Source organism: Brassica oleracea, chromosome C5 (assembly GCF_000695525.1).
Source record: "Brassica oleracea var. oleracea cultivar TO1000 chromosome C5, BOL, whole genome shotgun sequence".
NCBI lineage: Eukaryota > Viridiplantae > Streptophyta > Magnoliopsida > Brassicales > Brassicaceae > Brassica > Brassica oleracea.
The window spans coordinates 39,514,779-39,535,854 of NC_027752.1; the positions used below are offsets into that span (position 1 = coordinate 39,514,779).

The 21,076-nt window shown below is 36.1% G+C and overlaps 5 protein-coding genes across 5 annotated transcripts; 2 read left to right on the forward strand and 3 right to left on the reverse strand.

Annotated features, from left to right (window-relative positions):
- Positions 1 to 1,726: 1,726 nt before the first annotated feature.
- LOC106343506 (ethylene-responsive transcription factor 4) lies at positions 1,727 to 3,689 on the reverse strand. Its single transcript, XM_013782736.1, has one exon. The coding sequence runs from the start codon at positions 3,525 to 3,527 to the stop codon at positions 2,874 to 2,876; it is 654 nt and encodes a 217-aa protein (XP_013638190.1). The 5' UTR covers positions 3,528 to 3,689; the 3' UTR covers positions 1,727 to 2,873.
- A 5,203-nt stretch (positions 3,690 to 8,892) lies between these two features.
- Positions 8,893 to 10,515, forward strand: LOC106295331 (putative pentatricopeptide repeat-containing protein At3g15200). The gene has a single exon (XM_013731205.1). It carries the CDS (start codon positions 8,897 to 8,899, stop codon positions 10,487 to 10,489), a length of 1,593 nt encoding a protein of 530 aa, XP_013586659.1. The 5' UTR covers positions 8,893 to 8,896; the 3' UTR covers positions 10,490 to 10,515.
- On the reverse strand, positions 10,370 to 11,771 carry LOC106295334 (30S ribosomal protein S20, chloroplastic). Its single transcript, XM_013731207.1, has 3 exons — positions 11,484 to 11,771; positions 11,225 to 11,385; positions 10,370 to 10,811 (listed from the first exon to the last, which is right to left on the reverse strand). The coding sequence occupies exons 1-3, from the start codon at positions 11,683 to 11,685 to the stop codon at positions 10,527 to 10,529; spliced, it is 648 nt and encodes a 215-aa protein (XP_013586661.1). The 5' UTR covers positions 11,686 to 11,771; the 3' UTR covers positions 10,370 to 10,526.
- A 139-nt stretch (positions 11,772 to 11,910) lies between these two features.
- On the reverse strand, positions 11,911 to 15,806 carry LOC106295333. The gene is made up of 17 exons (XM_013731206.1): positions 15,664 to 15,806; positions 15,522 to 15,585; positions 15,253 to 15,361; positions 15,070 to 15,132; positions 14,870 to 14,973; positions 14,566 to 14,632; positions 14,426 to 14,497; positions 14,183 to 14,344; positions 13,999 to 14,072; positions 13,783 to 13,880; positions 13,567 to 13,674; positions 13,287 to 13,384; positions 12,971 to 13,108; positions 12,811 to 12,858; positions 12,477 to 12,591; positions 12,299 to 12,396; positions 11,911 to 12,199 (listed from the first exon to the last, which is right to left on the reverse strand). Exons 1-17 carry the CDS (start codon positions 15,716 to 15,718, stop codon positions 12,113 to 12,115), a joined length of 1,560 nt encoding a protein of 519 aa, XP_013586660.1. The 5' UTR covers positions 15,719 to 15,806; the 3' UTR covers positions 11,911 to 12,112.
- Positions 15,807 to 18,182: 2,376 nt separating this feature from the next.
- Positions 18,183 to 19,712, forward strand: LOC106292285. The gene has a single exon (XM_013727888.1). It carries the CDS (start codon positions 18,183 to 18,185, stop codon positions 19,710 to 19,712), a length of 1,530 nt encoding a protein of 509 aa, XP_013583342.1.
- Positions 19,713 to 21,076: the final 1,364 nt, after the last annotated feature.

Genomic DNA, 21,076 nt, shown 5'->3' on the forward strand with positions numbered 1-21,076 from the left:
GGCATGGCCGATGGTAAAGAAGAACCAACTATCATGTTCGAGGACGAAGCATATTCTGCCCAAGATCTTCATCACCCACGGATTGCAGAAAATTGGAGAGGTCCAAGGGACATTCAGTAATGTCTAAATCAGGGGGAGTAATGTGTGTTGTACTCTTTTTCCTTCACCATGGTTTTGTCCCAATTGGATTTTCCTGGTAAGATTTTAATGAGGCAACATTAAAGCACATTACAAACTCTAAATGGTTATGCCATCCAATTGGGGAGTGTTATGAACCAGATTGTGGATGGTTCATAACCAAGAGATTATAATTTGTAATCTTTTCATTTATCTATGACGGTGTAATCTCCTATAAAAAGAACCTCTATGTTATGAATAAAGATAGACTTTTTCATTATTTTTATAACACTGCTTTCAGTTTAGCTGATTTCTTTTTTTGTTAGAAATATTTAACATTGTCTTAGATTACGTAAAGTAATATATCAAGTCTTTTGTAGAAGATCGCAAACATTCAACTTAAAATACCTATAAAATTGTTAGTATAATACTAGTAGTTCTATTAATCAAGAGTAAGGCTTTAGTTCAAAAATTAAGCTGTAAATATTTTTTTTTCGCTCCTTATTAAATACTTTTGAGAGGAGAATGACTTTTAAATAATGTTTTGTATTCTTTATGTTTTTAATTAGATGAAATTTTAAGAAAAATACTAGTCCCTCTGTTTGTACTCCCTCTATTTCTAATTAGTCCAAAACACACAGATTAAAAAAAATATTATTTTTATACAAAGCAGTTGATTAAAGAAAAAGTAATGCTACTCATACAGATTCACGACATCTTTTACAATCAACTAATTTATTTTTAAAAACTAATCAATTATTTTATTAATTTTCACATTAAAAGTTTCAAAATTTCATGTAAACTGAAACAAAATATATTCTTCCAAAACATTATTTCTTAAAATTTCATGTAAATTGATACAAAATATACTCTTTGAGAACATCTTCTAATTAGAAATGAAAGGAATATTATTTTAGTATAGTTCTACAAAAAAACCTACTCCCTCCATTTTTTAATATAAGTCGTTTTAGATTGTGCACACAAATTAAAAAAATCATTAACTTCTTACATTTTCTAAACAAAAACATCATTAATTATTTATCTAACCACAAATCAACCAATAATAAAATAGAAGTTATATTATCATTGGTCATATAACATTAATTGTTAATAAATTTTGCATAAAAAACCGAAAACATCGTATAATTTGGAACATAAATTTTTTTTAAAACGACTTATATTAAAAAATGAGGGAGTTAAAAGAAAAATGATTTGTGGGCACCACCGTCGCTGATTCGGTTTCTTTTGAAAAGGATTACACTCGTTGCTTGGTCGTCGGTACCGCCTCCCCTCTTTTATTTTATTTTTGTTAACTAATATTATGAAATAACGAGATGCATGCACGTGTACTACAGATATAATCTAACCGTTGGATCCACACGCAAACAAGGATAATTTTTGTCCTTTTTGATTGCGTAGTTGGAGACAAGAATCCAATCAAAGCTCTCGTTTCTGCTTCTAATTGTGAAGCCGGTTTCTCTCTCCGCTTTTGTATACGTCGCCGTTCTACTCTTTTTTTGACCATCATTGCAATTCATTTTACACCAACCCATTTATTTTTTTTCAACCCATCGCAGCATCATTAGTCATTTACTCTCGGAAGATTAAATATCAACCTGTCTTAATTAGCTCAGATTTTTTTAAATCATATTAACCCGCAACCCTCTAGGAAATGAATATTCAAAAATAAAGATTATAGATTTCACAGTTAGTTTATGAATAGTGTTATCTTATGTTTGTCCAATTCAACTCGGAACCCACTCAATCTTATATTTTAAAATAATTGTTTACCATTTTTATAAAATATTGAGATATCAACGGTTAATTTTCACAGTAGAGATTTTAACAAGATATGTAGGGTTCTCAGGTATAACAAAATATTAATCAGAGTAGATATCTTTTTCTGAATGAGAAAATATAATTACTCTAATCTTATAATTTTCTGGCAGTAAACTTCAGGCAAAATCTATCATATCAGATTCAAAATCAAATCTAGGACAGGCTCTGTCAGAACCTAATAATAAGAGTGTTAATGTTCATCTTTTAAAACTCAACAAATTTGGAAGTTCGCAAAAGGGAGTACGATGCCCATAATCAGTACATGGACCCTACTTATTGACGTAAGTGAGAAGAGTTTTCAAATATACAGAAAATGGGCCCAAATACGCCGGCTGCCTGCTTAAAGTTTCCACCATTGTAAAAAACAACTTTCTTTTTAATAATAATCATACTTCTTTTTTTTTAACTACTCATACTTTTAACTGTGTTTTCCTATACTTCAACCACAATTTTTTTTTGGTAAAAAAAAAAGTGATTTCACCTTTTTACTCAGACATTGTAAATAATCACTCTAACAAAACAAAGAAAATGCCAATAAAAGATGCCGGCTGATTGATTAGATAGTACCTAGTAGTTCCAACTTCCAAGTATTGATAATTACATCATGGAAGTTTGATGAGCATTATGAAGACTACCAAATTAATAATTGAAAATTTGGAAAAACAAATTGCAGAAGGAAAAGATGCATAGAAACAACATGGTGAAAACCAAGTCGCAAAAAAGCGCACAACAAAAGTTCAGATCTCCGGTTATGTACATAACGATACATGTCATCTAAGAATTATACTTTTTCTCCCTCGATTTATATAATTTCTAAAAACCGATAATAATTATTTTAGAGTGCTGGAGAAAAAGACTACGTGAAATTATTTTCTCAGCTGCAAAGCAAAAAACGCATGCGCGAAACCGGCAACACCTCAGGCCTGTTCCACCGGAGGAAGCAAGTTTAGATCTAAATCTAACGGCTGAGATCTCTTCTCCATCACAACTTCGAAATCAACGACCGATGAAGAATCAGAATCGCTCTGGGCACCACAAGCCATCTTCGTAGAGACCTGCATCACCGGCGACCTAAACGCCGACGACACCGGAAGCTGACCACGACCTCCGTTTCCGACCCCCATAAGGTCCAAAAAGTAGAGAGGACGCGCCATTGGGATCTGGTAACACGCGCCACCGCCGCCAAGACTTAGCTCAAGTCGAGGTGGAACAATCCCATCAGTCGCCGGTGTAACTACCGCCGGAGGAGAAGCATAGTCAAGGGTGCTGCTCTGGCTAGGGCTCCGCGCGAAACCGCCTCCACCGGAGAGCACCTTCTCATTCAGCTCAAGAAAATTCGTCTTCGCCTTAGCGCCACGGAAATCACGCGCCGCCTTATCATACGCACGCGCCGCCTCCTCTGCGGTATCGAAGGTGCCAAGCCAGACGCGGGTTTTCTTACCCGGATCTCGGATCTCGGCGGCGTAACGGCCCCAAGGACGCTTCCTTACGCCTCTGTAACGAATCTCTTTGGCATTATAGTGGGTCGGGTTAGGAGTTACCGGGTTGGGTTTCAAACCCATCTTGACCATAACGTAATAATCAGAGAGGAAGAGAGAATACGGTGTGATAATTGAAGGTGGAAGGAGACGGAAGGTGTGTTCTTTATATATAGATGAGGAGAGAGTAAAAGCGACGCTCCTTTAGGGGCGCTTTGTTGTGAACAGTCAAAGCCTGAAATGGCTTTAGCGGCTTCTCTTTCAGACACCAGCGGTTTTCATGGTTTTCTTTTTAACCTCCACTTATCCTATGCCACGTGTGTATGCGTGTCTGTTTCCTCCTTCGAGAACTATTGTTTTTCTACCATCAACCCTTCATTTGTGTTTTTTAATTTTACAACCAAGAGTTTTCATTATTATGTGCGTATATTTCAAAGCATTAATTATTTAAATGCATTCGATCAAAATATAGACATATTCTTAAAATGCTTTAATTGAAAATATAAATCTTTGAGATATCATATTATCACTAAATCTTTTTGATTCGATTGATGATTTTTTAAAAAACTTAATTGACAAATATTTAACACTAGTTGATTTTTCCATGATCATGTACGGATATAAATATTTACATAATAAATACATTATATTAATTTATCAATATTTTATTCTAAATTTTTACTATTTTATAATTTATGTTGTAATTAATATACATGATCTATTTTAAATAATATTATCTTATTTTTATTAGACGTATGATTTTGAATATATAATATCTCGCCTGTTTGGTTATTATTTGGATATATCGGATAATATTTATTTTTCCGATTCAACCTTAATATTTTTGTTCTACGAATTAAACATTTGACTAATTTTTATATTTATATTTGATTTGATCCTGTCTTTGATTTCTAAATATATTATAGTAAGACTATGCATAGTTTAACATATGTTGTTTTGAGAAGTAAATAGTAAAATTAAACTGAAGTATTGATCAATTCATAGTTACATGAATAAATATAACAACTATAGTCTTTTGAAACTTCATAAATATGTATAAATTATACGAAAGAACTTAATTGTAATAATTGGTTAACATCTCTATAATATTAATTGAGAATTTTATATTTATTTATTAATATGTCGAAGTATTCTATAATTTGTATGTATACAAATATTACTGTAAATAATATTTTAGTTAATTTTTCTTTTTTGGATACAAGAATTTGGGTTGATTTGGTTACTCATTTTATAGATATATTGTGTTACATAGATTTCTTCCAATTAATGTACAACTATTTTTAATGTAATTTACACAAATCGAATTAATTGTATTCATTGTATTAATTTGGTTCTTTATCTTAGATGGTTAGATATATATTTTTATTTCTCTTAAAAATAAATTTGGTCTATGTTTATTTGCAAATAAAATTAGAAAATTAAAGTGATGATCTGTACGAAGTTGCATAAAAACATAATCGATACATTTTTAAAGGGAAAATTATTTATTTACTTTAATATCAATTTTTTTTGTTGTAAAATTTCATTATATAAAATCACATAAATATAAAAAAAAATCTTTATTATATATGTTATTTGTATAAATATAAAAAAGGAAACTTAAATAAAAAGAAAAAATATCCAAAAATATTATTTTATTATCATCAGCATAAACAGACTTCTAAAACTCTCCGAACCAAAAAAATATCTTAGTTTGTTTCACTTAATTTATTTTTGTTATAGTTTGGAAAATAAATTTATTTAAATAAAATACTTATTAAATTTAATATATATATATTATGTTGTTTAATGTTATTTTGAAAGTAATATTATTTTTAATTTTAAAACAAGATTATTTTGTCTATTTGTTTGTACATTCAAATATAAACATATCTGATGTAATAAAAAGATACAGAGGTGATGCAATATCTACGCAATTAATGGAGATGCCTGGAGTTTGCTGCATGCCCCCACACAATAAATTCCCATGTTCTGCTCAGTTTTTTTTTTTTTTTAATCAAAGGAATTGCAAATTTATTTCCATATCAGAATTTAATTTGTGTGGTTAAATATATGATAACACGAAATATATTAACATTGTTGATATGTTTTTTTTTTGTCAACTAACATTGTTGATATGCAATATGCAAAATTAATAATTGATTCAAAATATGGAGATTTACTTATCATGAAAATAGAAGATTTACTTAAAAATAGATCTAAACGAAAATAATAGATATGTACCGACTACCATACATAAATGTAGAACACTTTCGTTAATTTGACTGTTCCTTAAAAGTAATTTTAAAAACTACACTATTTCATCATGAAATGCTATCAAATACTATAACAGATGCTCCAATTTACCCAAAAATGTACTATATAAAAAGTATAACAACAAATAAGAAATAAATTAGTGACAGTGCGCTAAAATAATTAAAAAATATGAACAAATTGTATTATTTTTGTGATTAGTATCAAAATTTTATATGCTATATATATATTAAATCAATAGTAATTCAATTATAATTAAATACTTTTAGAAATTTATAATTTGTTATTATTAAATAATTTATTTTTTTCGTGAAAACGTTTAAAAAACATATATCCGAAAACGTTTAAAAAACATATATCTATGTAGAACGTAAGTAGTAAAACTCTCTCTCTCTCTTATCTCTTCAAAATCTTTGAGAGAGAGAGAGAGGCGATCCGTTTATCGCCGGCTCCGTCCGACTGTTTATCTCCGGTTTTGGTGTTCTCCGAACGGATCTGACTCCGGCGGCGCTCGTTTCCTTTTGAGGTCGTCCGGCTTTTGTCTTTGGTATCCTCACTTGATCTCTCGGTGTTGGACATCCGACTTTGTCTCCGCATCGCGATCTTCTCGATTGCTGATGGCGGCTCTTCACCGGGTTTATCCTGGTTCGTTGATTGACGCTTCATGTCTCTCCTCCGCTCAACCGTCTCTTCCCACAGCTTCGATTTCTCCTTTCTCCCTTTGTTTAAAGTCGTTTCATCTTCAGGCTTATTCTCATCTTTAAAGATGATTGATGTTCACGCAGGATGAGCGAAGTTGTTGGGTTGATTGTAGATGATTGTTTTTTTGAAGCGTCGATCCGGTGTGCGGTTTGGATCTTGAGAAGATCGCTCTGCATGAGATTTCTTCAACAATCTGTCTTCGCCGACGGCGGAGATCCGTCGTAGCTCCTCTCTGCCTCCGGGAGAAACAAGCTGGTTTCGATCTGACGCGTGTCCATTGAGCGCAGGGCGTTCAAACACGTGGTGATGCTTGTCGGGTTTTTTCTTCGACGGTTTTTCTTTTTGGGTTGACGGCCCAAGAAGTTTATGTTTAGTTGTTCCGTTGTTTAGGTATTTCGTTTTCTTATGTAAATTGGGCTTTGTCCTTTAACAAAATACCTAGTCGAGAAAAAAAAATGTAGAATGTAAGTAGTACTCCCTCCGTTTCATATTAACTGTTGTTGTAGAGAAAATTTTTCGTTGCAAAATAAGTGTCGTTTTAGTATTTCGATGAAGAATTTATTAATTTTATTTTGGAGTTTATTTTTCTATTGGTTGAAATAGGAGTAAGTATATAGGTAATAACATTTTTATATGGAAAACATGAAAAAAAATAAATTATTTATTAATCTGTGTGCAAAAGTCTCAAATGACACTTATAATGAAATAAATGGAGTAGTTTTGAAATTGAACCCATGCCAACAGCTCATGGACGCGCGGCTCGTAATCGGCGTTGCCATATGTGCGTGAATCTCACCGCAAAACACGTCGATGTCAGCTCCATTTGAAAGTTGAGTTTGACTGCTTTTTTCCTTTATTATTTTCATTAAAATGTATAGCCGCCCCTCTGCTAGAAAATGTTTGTAAGAAACCGATAAGGCCGACCAGAGCACCAATTAAATAAAATAACTAATAAAAGCTGATTTGTTTTTTAAAGATCGATATTGGCACGTGGCTAATATGAACGCGTGGAGAGCGATCCATAAAGGAGAGAGAGAGAGAGAGAGCGGTGTGCGTCGGCAAACAGAGATTCTAACGGCGGTGGGCCCGCCGTATATTTTGTTTCTCTTTGTTTTCTAAAAGATCGCAATAACATTTACGGCAGAGAGCGTGGGACTATATTTGATTGTTAATGGTATTCTTTGTTTTTTATTTAGCGACAGCTGCATATGTCTCCAGACCATGGATAATGGATTGGGTTTTCTCGGACCACATAATCTGCTGGATCTACATCCCTAATGGCTCTAAACTATTTATTACTAATATTTTAAGGTAATCCACATCTGATTTAATTTAATGTTTCTTAAAAAATTAAACAAAGAAATGTTTTATCGGCATCTGAGAATATAAATTTGCACAAATAAATTACTAACATAATTAGTTATGGGCAAATAAAGCGAATCCAAAAATCTGATCTAATCCGATCTGATAAAAGTAAATCTAAACCAAACTGAACCGAAATAAATATTGAATGAATTTTGTATTATGGTATCTCGTGTTATAGATTTTATCTAAAGCGAATCCGAATCCAAATGGATATTCGAAAAAGTTCAAAAAATTCAAAATTCTATAATTTGTATCAAACTCAATTTCACTCCGTGATATATATCAAAAATACACTAAAATATAACTGAATACCTAAAAAAAATTATTTATTACGTGAATAGTAAACTCAAGTACTAATTTTTAACACAAATACTTAGTTCAACATATATTTTAGTATTTGGTGAATATTGATGTTCTTATGTTTTGAAAATTGTATTTGAAGTTCAATTATGAATAAGTTTGCTTATAAAGTTTAAACTTTTTTTTTAAATATATAGAATTGCTAATTATTAATTTTAGTTTGCTTACGCTTATGTATGATTTTTTTTTTGTGCATGGCTTTGGTTTGTCATGATATATCTGATGTTGTCATATATAGTTCAAGAAAGAGTCATATATGATTGATAGATAAGTCTTTTCGAATTATTTTAAACGATAACAATATGGTTGGGGAAAATTGGATACACAAATTTATTAGAAAGATTGGAAATATATTAAGTTTAGTCAAGTACAAATCAATATTTTTGGAATTTATAATAAGCCTATTAATATATGAAACTAAAACTATTTTGGGTTCAACTGGATCTTAGACATTGTAACTAAACCCGAATCAAATTCAATCCAAACTTATATAATATCCAAATGAAGTTAAATTCATGAACCTGTAAACTCGAAATCCCAAACCGAAATTCATTGGGACCCTAATCCAGCCCTAAACTTAACTGACAAATAATAAATCAAATAGCATATTAAAAAGGAGTATAACATAAAAAGTATATTGAAAGCATAAAACATCATTTTGCATAGAACAAAATATTTTTAAAACGTAAATTATTTTTTAAAAATGGGGGAGTATATAAGTTACGTATTGCTTCCAAAACTTGGGAACTATGGAGAGGTTTATGAAAATGAGAGGGAAATATAAATCCGAAATCTTGTTTCAGCTACGGAATGCTCTATGCCGGCGCCGGATCTCTTCTTCCACATCCTTCGCCTTTCTTCGCCGTCTCTCTCCTCCGGAGAAACTGAATCATAAGCACAACATCACCCTCACTGAGTTTCGGTTCCTGGGTGTTAATCAATCTTCACACTTTCTTCACTCTCTTACAGCTCCCGACAGAAACTCCCTTGGACACCACAAGCAATCCGCTGTCGACGTTCACAATGTCCTAAAGAACCACCGTGGAAGCTCGCCTGAAGAAATCGGGAGGATTCTCGAAAAGTGCGGGATAGTGTTAACCGAAGGGATGATTCTGGAAGTGGTGAACCGGAACCGGTCTGATTGGAAACCAGCTTACACACTTTCTCGATTGATCCGTATACAATCCGTTTACCTATCTAGCTCATCAGTGTACAACGAGATTCTCGACGTTCTTGGGAAAATGCGGCGGTTCGAAGAGTTCCACCAAGTGTTCGACGAAATGTCTAAGAGAGATGCAAAGACGTATGAAGTTTTGCTAAACCGATACGCTGCTGCTCATAAAGTAGATGAAGCCGTGAAGGTATTCGAGAGGAGGAGAGAGTTTGGGATAGAGGACGATTCGGTTGCGTTTCATGGGCTGTTGAAGTGGCTGTGTAGGTATAAGCACGTCGAGTTTGCGGAGACTTTGTTCTGCTCTCGTGGAAGAGAGTTTGTTGGGTGTGATATAAAAGCCATGAACGTTATTCTCAACGGGTGGTGTGTTTTGGGGAACGTTCATGAAGCCAAGAGGTTTTGGAAAGATATCATTGCTTCTAAATGCAGGCCTGATGTTGTCAGCTACGGGACGATGATCAACGCCTTGACTAAGAAAGGGAAAGTAGGGAAGGCTATGGAGCTGTACCGAGCAATGTGGGAGCCGGGAAGAGACCCGGATGTTAAAATCTGCAATAACGTTATTGATGCATTGTGTTTCAAGAAGAGGATCCCTGAGGCTCTTGGAGTTTTCAAGGAGATGAGTGAGAAAGGTTGTTCTCCGAACGCTGCGACTTATAACTCGCTTTTGAAGCATGTCTGCAAGCTAAGGAGACCAGAGAAAGTTTGGGAGCTAGTGGAAGAGATGGAAGATAAAGGCGGTAGTTGTTCGCCTAACGATGTAACATTCGGTTACTTGATTAAGTATTCGCAGAAGCCTCAAGATGTTGATTCAGTTTTGGAGAGGATGAGGAAGAACATGTGTGAAATGACAAGTGACTTGTACAATTTGGTGTTTAGGCTGTATGTGCAATGGGGAGATGAAGAGAAGGCAAGGGAGGTATGGAATGAGATGGAGAGAAGTGGGTTAGGACCAGATCAAAGAACGTATACTGTTAAGGTTCACGGCCTGCACACAAAGGGAAAAATAGGAGAAGCGTTGAAGTGTTATCGAGAGATGATATCAAGAGGAATGGTGCCAGAGCCAAGAACTGAGATCTTACTAAACCAGGTCATGGCCAAGCCGAAAGAAGAAGACGACAAAAAGCTTAGACTCAACAGTACGGAAGATGAAACTGAAGTTGTAATGAATTATACATGAAGAAATCAGATTTGATTTTAAAAGCAATTTTCACATATTATAAGAAAAACGAATTTCCATTATCTCTGTCCATGGTCACAGCTTCTGTTGCTGCTGCTGCTGCTGCTGTGTCGGGTACGTACCAACCGTGGTGGATCTCAACGGCCTTTTTCCTCCTAGCCAAACGAGACTTCCTACGAGCACCAGTGTTCTTGTGTAGCGCTCTAACCTTCACTGCCTTGTCTATTGCAGAATAAGCCTCTCCGATGAGTTTCTCTACGGTAACAATCTCATCAGGTTGTGCATCTGGTTTCTTCTTGAGTCCATCGAGTGCTTCCAAGACCTGTTTAGTATATGACACAATTAGAATTTAATTTCGTCATATGAATTGTAAACCAAAAGACAAATTCTTCCAAATGGTGAGGATAATAATAAGATGTTTTCTAAACTATCAACACTTTTAAACGTCCCCCCCCCCCAAGTTGTTACAAAACCATCTCATCGCCTCACCAGCTTCCATTTGAGCTCATGGTGACCCATAAATCAGTCACTGTCTTGGATTATAATGGTTCGTGTTGTCTTACAGGAAGTCCCAAGGAGTAACATTCCCTAATCACCTAACTAGTAACTAGTTACTAAGCTTGTAAAACGGCAGTATTACAAGCTTATCAACAATCCTTATTCAGACAGACGCTCAAATGTTTTAAAAAAGCACAAGACTTGTTTACACAAAGTGCAGAGAAAGTATGAGATTACCTTCTTCATCCGAGTACGGGCTTCAGATTTCTTAGACTTGTTGTAAACACGCCTCTTCTCGGCTTGGCGAGCTCTCTTTGCAGCTGAATCAGCTATCTTCGTCGGAGCAGCCTCACACACTATCAACTCCCTCAATGGATTCTTCTGTACCCATAAATTCCCTGCAGAGAACCCCAAAATTTCAGTGAAAACATAAAGAGGACGAACCAAATGCGAAATGGTCAGGAAAATTAATGCACCATTCTGAGGCGGGGTTTACCGGAGGAGAAGGCGACACATTGAGAAACGCTCTGAGAGAAGCTAAGGGAGGAGCACACAGTAGCCGACGCACCACGACGAGTGGACAAGGAGGAAGAAGTTGGAGATGATGACGACGAAGAAGAAGCTCCTTTAAGAGAAAGGACTTGGAATTTGAAATTGAGGGTCGCACATGACGAAAGACACTGGACTATTGTCGCCATGGACACTTTTCTCTGCTCTCCTCCTACACCGTAACTAGTATAGTAAGGGTAATGGTTCTCGTCCCAGGCTCTATTCGTCGGACCTGTGTTATCCACACAGAGATAATGTCTTTAACAGTAATTTACCTCAATACCCCTTGTAGATGGACTAATTTTACGTTCATTATCCGAAGGGCCAAGGCCCACGACGTTCAGTGTATAAATATTAAATACGCACCAGCATTATAATGTTTGCTGTTGTTATTAACGCCCAAGTTGTAACGAAAAAGTACTGTTATTCAAGTTCAAACGCTAAAAAAGTCAAAAACAATATCCTCTTCGAAGTTTTTTTAGACAGAAAAGATGAACTAAAGTTGCTTATCGAACAACGGAGAAGAGACAACTCTGGTCCAAGTTTTTTAAAAAACTTCCGGTTTTAGTTACGTCATTAGAACCCTTCGGCCATCATTACTTCTGGTCGTGCGTCTCTGTACTTCTTCGACATGTACGGTCCACTTCGAACAGCTTCTTGCAACTGTCATAACCAAAAAAATATCAATCATGTCAACAACATTCATAGAGAGATTCTACAAACTTCCATCTTTATATATGTTTTGGGGAAGAAGATTCAAACCTTTTCACCAGTTTTTAGACGACGAGGGTCATCAACAAAGTTACTACACAAGAACGCTTCATGAATTGCTTTGCAGCAGTTATACCTCCCTTCCATTGCTGTGTCAAGAATGTAAAATGTGTATTGAGTCAGATCAAATAGGTTGAGGAAGATGCGAGAGGAGTTTTACTTAGTTTACCTATCTTTGCAGTTTCAGTGGTTGCATCCGTCACTATGTTTATTATCTCTTCTTTCGACAAGATCTCCATCAGCCCCCATGGCCGCGACACCAACGCTGCTAATGTTCTATAGCCCTGAGGATTTATATTGCAAACAACATAGTATCAACAAAACGCATAGAGTTTCTTTGGGCAATGTGTGACGGTGTGGAAATTAGAAGACATATGTATCTGAGTCTGTTTGGCGCAGAAGGAAAAAGAAGTTCTAAGTGAAATGTAGTATGTGTGCACTATAAAATTTCCAACCAGGGAAACAAAGGGAGAAAGATTAAATGATGAGGTTAATGGTTTTACCGCAAGACGCATCTCTGAGCTTTGTTGAAGAACTGAAAGGAACAAACCCTGCGATTTTGTGTGTAGTGCCAATAATTAGTTCATGCTATGGCTAAAAACATAAACATATGTAGTCTGCGCACAGCTGAAGAAGAAGATGCAAAAGATAAAATAAACTCACGGATGGGGTTAGTTTTGTGCTCTGTGCTGCAACATCGTATATTAAACATCTAAGGTTTTCTTCAGCTTTTTCATCAACTATTCTGCTGCTTTTAGGCCGTGTTTCACCCGCAATGTATGCCAGTGCGTGAAGTGCAGCCTGTACATGCCATTTACAAACAGTCATAAGATTTCCTCAATGTCTCATGAAACAGTTTTTCAATCATCGAGAGTTCAAATTTAAAATCCTGAAATAGGAAAAAGTGAATATTAACATGTCTTTCAAAGAGCATATAATCGCCAGTGTTTCAACTGATGAGATGAAAAAACACACTAACCAACTGTTTTCCAAGTGCATTGCGATCAAAGGCAGAAGCAACAACGTGTCTTGCAGCTGGAGGTGTAGTCGAAAGGACTAGATTCGCTCCCCTCGTTGCTAAAAAATATTGTAAGAATATACACATAAGCCACACGAGATATTACTGCAAGGGAAACAAAACACCTTGTCGGTCGCTCTTATATTTTCACAACTCTAAATGTATGACGACCTATCTAGGTAAATCTCTTTTAGTAGAAAGCTGGAACAAATGCAATTTCAAAGAAAACTGAGCAACTTACTTGATCCAATTTGACCAAGTGCATCAAGCGCAGCTTCATGTGCATCTGTATCATTCATCTCCGGTGACTCCAGGCTCGCATCAATAGCTGAAATTAACGCCTTCACACCTGGATTCGGGACAAAGGTGAGAGTTGTTCTTAGAAAGCTAAAAACTCCTTGTTATGAAAGCCTATTACAAGAACCACGTAATCACACTGAAAAAAAAACAATCTTACAAGTTTCGTCCACTGTATTGTAGATATTTTCCCTCGAGAGGAGTCTGCCACTTATCATCATTGCTCTCAACTTCAGAAAGAGATCCACTGATGTCCCACTATGCAAATTTTAAGATCCCGAGAAATAGGTGAGCTGAAGCGAGCATAATAGGTATACAATTTCTCTTTTTTTCTGTAAAGTGGATAAGATTTAATAGTGTGCTTAATTGCTTATACCTGATGATAGAACAAAACATCTGAATAAGTGAAGTTTGTGGCACGAATTCTGAACTGTGCTCCACTTCCACTAACTTCAGCGTTACACATGCACAAAAATTCAACATAATTCAATATTTTCCCTTGAAATGTGGGGAACAAAGGAAAGGAGACTCAATAACAATGTTGGAAATAAGAGGCCAACCTCATAGTAGAGCTCCAGAACATTTAAGATCACAAGAGTGTCTTTTGTACCCTTCATTTCTGCCTCCAGTAAATCAAGAAGACCTGAGTTCTTAACTGCTGACGCTACATGTGGAGAAATCGAAAAAAGCTTCACTATCAAAGACAAAACCCGGACACGTGCCTGAAAAAGAGTTGGAGAATCGTAAAGACACAGCAAAAATGGAGCTTCATTGTAAAAGTAATTTATAAAGCGGTGCATTACCAGCGACGAACTCCTAGCAGCAAGGTTACCAAGGTGAGTAGCATCGTTGGTATCAGTAGGAAAAATTACCGACTGTGAAAAAAGATGGTTGAGTTGAAGGAATAGCCACTTAGCCAAAATGAAAACGTTTAAACACAAACCATTGCATCTGGAAAGCGTGCTAGACTCTTAATAGTCTCACTTGCAGCGTTTGCCACTTCATCATCGCTACAGAAACAAAAACAAACATCAATGGCGATGATTTTGAGGCAAAGCAAGTATTTGGAGATACATACTAAAGCCATATTCTAGTCCCGAAAGACCAATCCAAAGCGTCTAGAGAGTAATTGTTATGCTCCAAAAACTACTTCAACATGTTTCTTTACGGTAGGTGGCGCTTGACTAGAGAAATCCCATAGGAAAGAGCACAACTTTAAGACAAAAAATGTAGAACTATCTTGTTACCTTTTTATGATATACTCAAGCAGAAGAGGGTATATGCCATTGCTGACAATGAGCTGAACAGGGGAAACATCGTTTGCATCTCGATTCTCCAAGAGAGAGTTGACCTTCCAGAAAAGAAAAAAACGAGACTCCATAGACATTAGCAAACACAAAAAAAGTACAAACTAGGAGAGTATAAACAGATAGTTTCAGACACTTACAGTCTTGCAAGCCAGAGATTTCACCACTGCAGAATTTGACTTGAGACCAGCTTGCAGAACAGGCTTAACAAAACACCATAAAAATAAACAAGTCAGACTCTGAATATAGAAATTGGCTCAATACTACATACATAAATAACAGGAATAACATTATAGAAATAGAAACTCTACTGTGAGTCTTACCATGTAGTGAGGAATGAGTGAGGCTCCGTACTTAGTTTTGAAAACTCTTTCCAAGCAAGTTACCAGCGTGGTTTCAAATCCTGGGATATCCGTTTCCGTTTGCAAAGCACTGCACGTAGAGAGTATTGCGATACAATACATGTTCATCACCGATGATTAAAAGATTAAATAAACTAACTAAACCATAAACACCAAAACCAAAGGATCAGATTCAAACGGTTCAGAAACAAACAAACCAAAAGCTATTAGAAGTGAAGGAAGAAAATCACTTGAAAATAACGGGGAGAGGGAAGCGATCGAGGAACTCCTTAACCGAGGAGTCGCCTTGAGGACCTGAAATCGAAACGGTGATTGGGATTAGAGAACAATCGCGCAATACGTGAAAAGAGATGAAGCGTGGATTATAGTTACCGGGGTAGTGTGCGAACTCGAAAGCAGCATCGAACAACTGGTTCACGTCTTCCATGGCGATTTCTTTTTTCTTTCTTTTGCACCCAAACTTGCTTCGTTGCGAGGAGAACGAGAGAGACAAAAAGGACCTCTTGATCAATGACGACTTCAGTCAAACGCCGCGTGGCAATCAACCAACCATTTTAATAAGGCCAAGCCTCTTAAAAGCCCAATTCAACAAGAAAGTGAATTTAATTGGTTTTAACTTGTTTTTCACAAACTCTAGGCTTCGTCATTAATATACTAAACTAGTTGAAACAATAATATTAGCACACTAAGAACCTATATACCATATTCAGTTTTCATAATTGGAAACTAGATTTTCTTCTGCGCTTTCAAAGCGCATGATTATTTTTTGGGGCAAATTTATTAACCCGTTAGTTTGTTCACTATTATGTTTAACCATGATCCTTTAGTTTTCGGTTTCAATTCGGTTGTGTTTTTTTTTAAGAGATAGAAATTGTTCAATTATTTATGAATTCGAGCTTTGTTTTCGGTTTGATCTAGATAACAATTATAGGAACCCGATAAATTTTTGAGTTTAATTCAATTCTGGTTCGGGCTTTTCTTTTCAGATAATTTTTTGAATCATTCGATTAAAAATCATATTTTTTTTTTATTTTTAATAAAATTTTCTGAAATTTAAATCTTTTTAAAATATACGGTGATTTCGTTCTATCAGAAAATCAGTTTAATCCTTATCTCACATAGTAATACTTCTTATCTTTTATAAAGATATATATATATATATTGAATTTGGTTTTAATAATCAAAATAAATTATATACAAACTCTTACAGTATATAATAACTTCACGGCAACTATATAGAAAATGTGTATGTTGTCCTTGTTTAAATATTAGACGTTGGGTTCAAATTTATAAATATAGTTAATTGGATTTCTTATCTAAAATAAATTGTCTTCTTAACTTTTAAAATATGAAATATTTATCTGCGGGATCCATGCTTTTAAGAGAAAGATATTTATGGAGATTTGTTAGTTTAAAATATTTTCATAGTTAGGCCATATTTTAAGATAGTAATAATATAAGTTAGGCAAAAAAGTATATATAGTATAGTTTAAAAAAAATACTCTGCCTATAATTAAGTTGGGTCCAAATTTGTACTTCTGTTTTAATAGTATTGATTTAAGTAAAATTTGAAATTTTCAGTCTCATTAAAGTAAAAAATATATATCTTATTAAGAAAACACATTAAACCACATGACGTGATATTTTTAAAGTTATTTAACACTTTTGAAATTTAAAACATATATCTTCAAGTTGAAAATACATGTTTTATAAGAACTAGCATAGAAGACTTCGAGAGAAGCATTCTCTCATTAGCTAGAAACATTAATATACATGAATTTTGGTAACTCCATAATTATCACCAATTAAGTTATGAATTTCATTCGAACCCCAATATAGATTAATATACATGAATTAACAAGAAAATATTAAAAATCTTCATAATTTTAGAGAAAATGAAAGTTTCTTAAACATTGACCTATAAAACTTTCACATAAGTCTTCCGACAAATTTATGTCATTTTTTAACTGAAATTTTACAAAGAAATAATTCCAGAGAAGTCTATTTCTACCGAAGACTTTTATTGAAGTATTTATTTGTAAATATTGTTTTACTTTTGTTTTTAAAAAATCTAAAAAAATATCAGAGAAGAACTTTTTGAAAGTCTTCTTAGATAAACATGTTAGTTTTGCAATTAATTGAATTGTGTATGGAATTTTTCCATAGAAGACTTGCAATTGTTGGCGTAAGTCTTCTCACTGTCGGTGAAAGTCGTCTTAGGTTACTTTTGCAATTGAAAATTAAAATTTAAATATTTCATTTTAATTTGAAGATTTCCCGGAAAGTCTTCTACAATAACTAAAGATTTGACCAAAATCATGGAATAAAACCCGGAAGATTTTTGTAGAAGTCGTCTCTAAAAAACACAAAGAAATTCAATTGCAAAACTAACTTATACATTGACCAGAAGATTTCCGTATAATTCTTCTTTGGCGAAAAGATTTGGAAAAAAAATTCAAAAATCATTCTTAGATCCAATGAGGTTCATGTTTACCTTCTCCAAGTACACATTATTTATTAATTATGAAAGTTACCCACTCGTTCTTGACCAAGAATCATGAACTTGAGTAAATCTAATAAACTTAAAATTTTGAAATAAAATGTTAGGATTTTGGGATGAAATAAGAGAGGAAATGAGTTGTGTGATTTCCCTCTCTCTCTTTTAGGGCGATTTCCGGTCTATCTAGACTTGCCTTTTAAGTTTCTCCGACTTCCCTCAGTTGAGTGGGCAATATCTTCCGGCTACTAGCTACGGTGGAAAAGAAAGGAAACAAAATTCTTCTGTATCCTAAATTATACTCCTGTCCTAAATCACCTCTCCATATCTTTCCTTTTTTCTCCTTTTCTTTCCATTCTCAGAAACCGTGTTTGAAAAATTTCCTTTTGTGATGATGTCTTTCAAGATCATTACGGAATTTAACGTCATTAGTGGTCAATTCTCCACAATTACGCTTGACCTACTATCGGAGAATTTGAATCTTTGCTGCACGCCCACCGTAACTAAGGTTTCGACGAGCAAGATGATGGCTGATATGTTGCATAACGCGATATGTGCTATGTCTCTTGAAGAAGAAGAACCTCTCACGCTCCCTGACAGCCCTAGATTCAGGGTCATTAATGAAAACGAAAGAAGCCTCTTGGGGCGTCTCTTAAACCCTGATTGCCAATCCATGGCGAAGATGATTGAATACATGCCAACTGCATGGCGTGTGTATGGAAGGGTCTGGGGAATTGCACTCTCCAGAGATCGTTTTCAGTTTGTGTTTCAGCGGGAGGAGGATCTCCAAACAGTGTTACAAGACAGACCTTGGTCCTATAATCACTGGACGATGATGCTGGAACGATGGACAGCAAACCCACCGGAAGGATTTTTACAATCGATGTCCCTTTGGATTCGAATTCGGAACATTCCTCCGATCTTCTACACCGCTGAAACAATGTACAAGCTTGCATCGGAGGTTGGGAAAGTTGAGGAGATAAATTATGATCCTAAAATATCCCAGACAAAGGAATACATCCGAGTGATGATCACCTTTGATGTCGCGAATCCAGTCAAGGCGACAAGGAAACTGAATGTTCCATCGGGACGTACGGTCACTATTGAATTTGAGTATGAAAAGATTCACAAGAGATGTTTTCATTGTCTGAGGCTCACTCACGAGAAGATTCGTTGTCCACTGCTGAGAAGAGGGCATGGAAATGATCGTAGAGTTATTCATGACCGGGTTCCGGAACATAGCCTGGAACGCAACAGAACAACGTCAATGCCGCTGAAAGGAGTTTGTTTGGAGGGCCCTCCTGGTTTCCCAATACTTTTCCCTGAGCTCTCTCCAGAGGACCGCAAGATGGCCATGTTGTATATCTCGCACTCAGATGAAACAGAGAGATTGGCGAGAATTGAGAGGGTGAAGCAGGGGATTGCAGAGAATGCCTCTGAATCATCTCTACGTTTGACTCGAATCACTAAAGAGTTGGACAAAGGGAAAGGGCACATATTCTCTTATACGGAACCACCCCTAGAGAGGTCACAGAAGAACCTGGCCTTAACTGCGTCGAAAGATCCCCGGCGACATGATCTACACTCGGATGGTGAATCTGGCTCATCAGGACCACATTTCTCTTCCCAATCAGCTCCGAATCTGGCTCCGACAGTTTTTTGTCTTGGCCCTTCTTCGGAGGGGCTTACTACCGGAAACGTTGGATCAAAAAAGCCACAAAGGAGAAGACCTCAGGCCTGGAAAAGAAGAGCAATGCCAAAAGCTGGAACAAGGGAGACAGATCTCTCAGCTCCGTCCTCACTTCCTCCATCATCCTCTACGAAAAGAAAGTCAGTTACACCCTTGGATACGCCAGAAAGCAAAAACCCAAAGTTCTCAAACTCTACGGTGGCTTCCGTATTGAAACTGCTGCCTACCCAATGAGCATTCTCAGTTGGAACTGTCGAGGCGCTGGTGGCGTCGAGACAGTTCGTCATCTCCGGGGATTACGCAAAAAGTTCTTCCCGGATCTCATATTTTTAATGGAAACAAAACAAAAGTTTGAGTACGTGTTGGGTTTGAAGAAAAGTCTTGGGTATAATCATTTATTAACGGTGGAACCGGTGGGTTTGAGTGGAGGACTAGCGGTTCTCTGGAAAGATAGCTTTCAGGTTGATGCATGTGGTGTCAAGTGATAATCGGTTAATTGACATGAAAGTAAAGTTTGGATCGTGTACCTTCTTTCTCTCATGTGTGTATGGAGATCCCATTGTTGCTAAAAGAAAAGAGGTGTGGGATCGGCTGGTGGGTATTGGTTTAAGAAGAGATGAAGCTTGGCTCTTAGCTGGCGATTTTAATGAATTGACATCCAACAGAGAAAAAAGTGGTGGAGCAGTCAGAAATGAGTCAAGCTTCTGGGAATTCCGCAACATGATCCAGGACTGCAAGCTGAAGGAAGTTAAACCTTCCGGAAATCAACTGTCTTGGGCTGGGGTCCGGGAAGATGATTGGGTCCAATGTAAACTTGATAGGAACTTGGGTAACAGTGAGTGGTTCTCGTCCTACCCGAGGTCAAGTTGTAAATATCTAGAGCTCTGGGCTTCTGATCAAGACCCATCCATATAAGCTTTGCATTAGAGAAGGAAAACTTAACTAAAAGAAGATTTTTCTTCGATAAACGGATGATCTCCAGAGAAGGGTTCGAAGACCTAGTGAGACAGAGTTGGGAAGGGAAGAGAGGGGAACAGAGCAGGACAATAGACCGTATAAAGAGGTGTCGTCGCAGGATTATGGAGTGGAAGAAACAGTCTAATTTAAATTCACGCGATAAGATTACTCGCTTAAAAGCAGCTCTCGAGGTGGAAGTTTCCAAACTCTCTCCTTCTTTCGTTCTGATGAGAACTCTGAAACAGGAGCTGGCCGAAGCGTTACGTGAAGAAGAGTTATTCTGGAGACAAAAGTGTAGAGAAGAGTGGTTGCGTGCCGGTGATCGCAACACTAAATATTTTCACAACTGTGTGAAAGGGCGAAGGATTCAGAACCGTATTTTGATGTTGCTCGATGAACTGGGGAGAGAACATTTTTCGGAGGGAGCGAAAGGTGACATTGCAGTTAATTTCTACAGAGATCTTTTCACTAGCTCGAACCCTCATGATTTGGACTCGATCTTCCGAGGTTTTAGACCGAGGGTGATGGATAGTATGAATGCACACCTTACTCGTCAGGTCTCTAATGATGAAATTAAACAAGCAGCTTTTAGCGTCAAAGGAAGCAGTGCTCCTGGAGAGGATGGGTTGACAGGTTTGTTC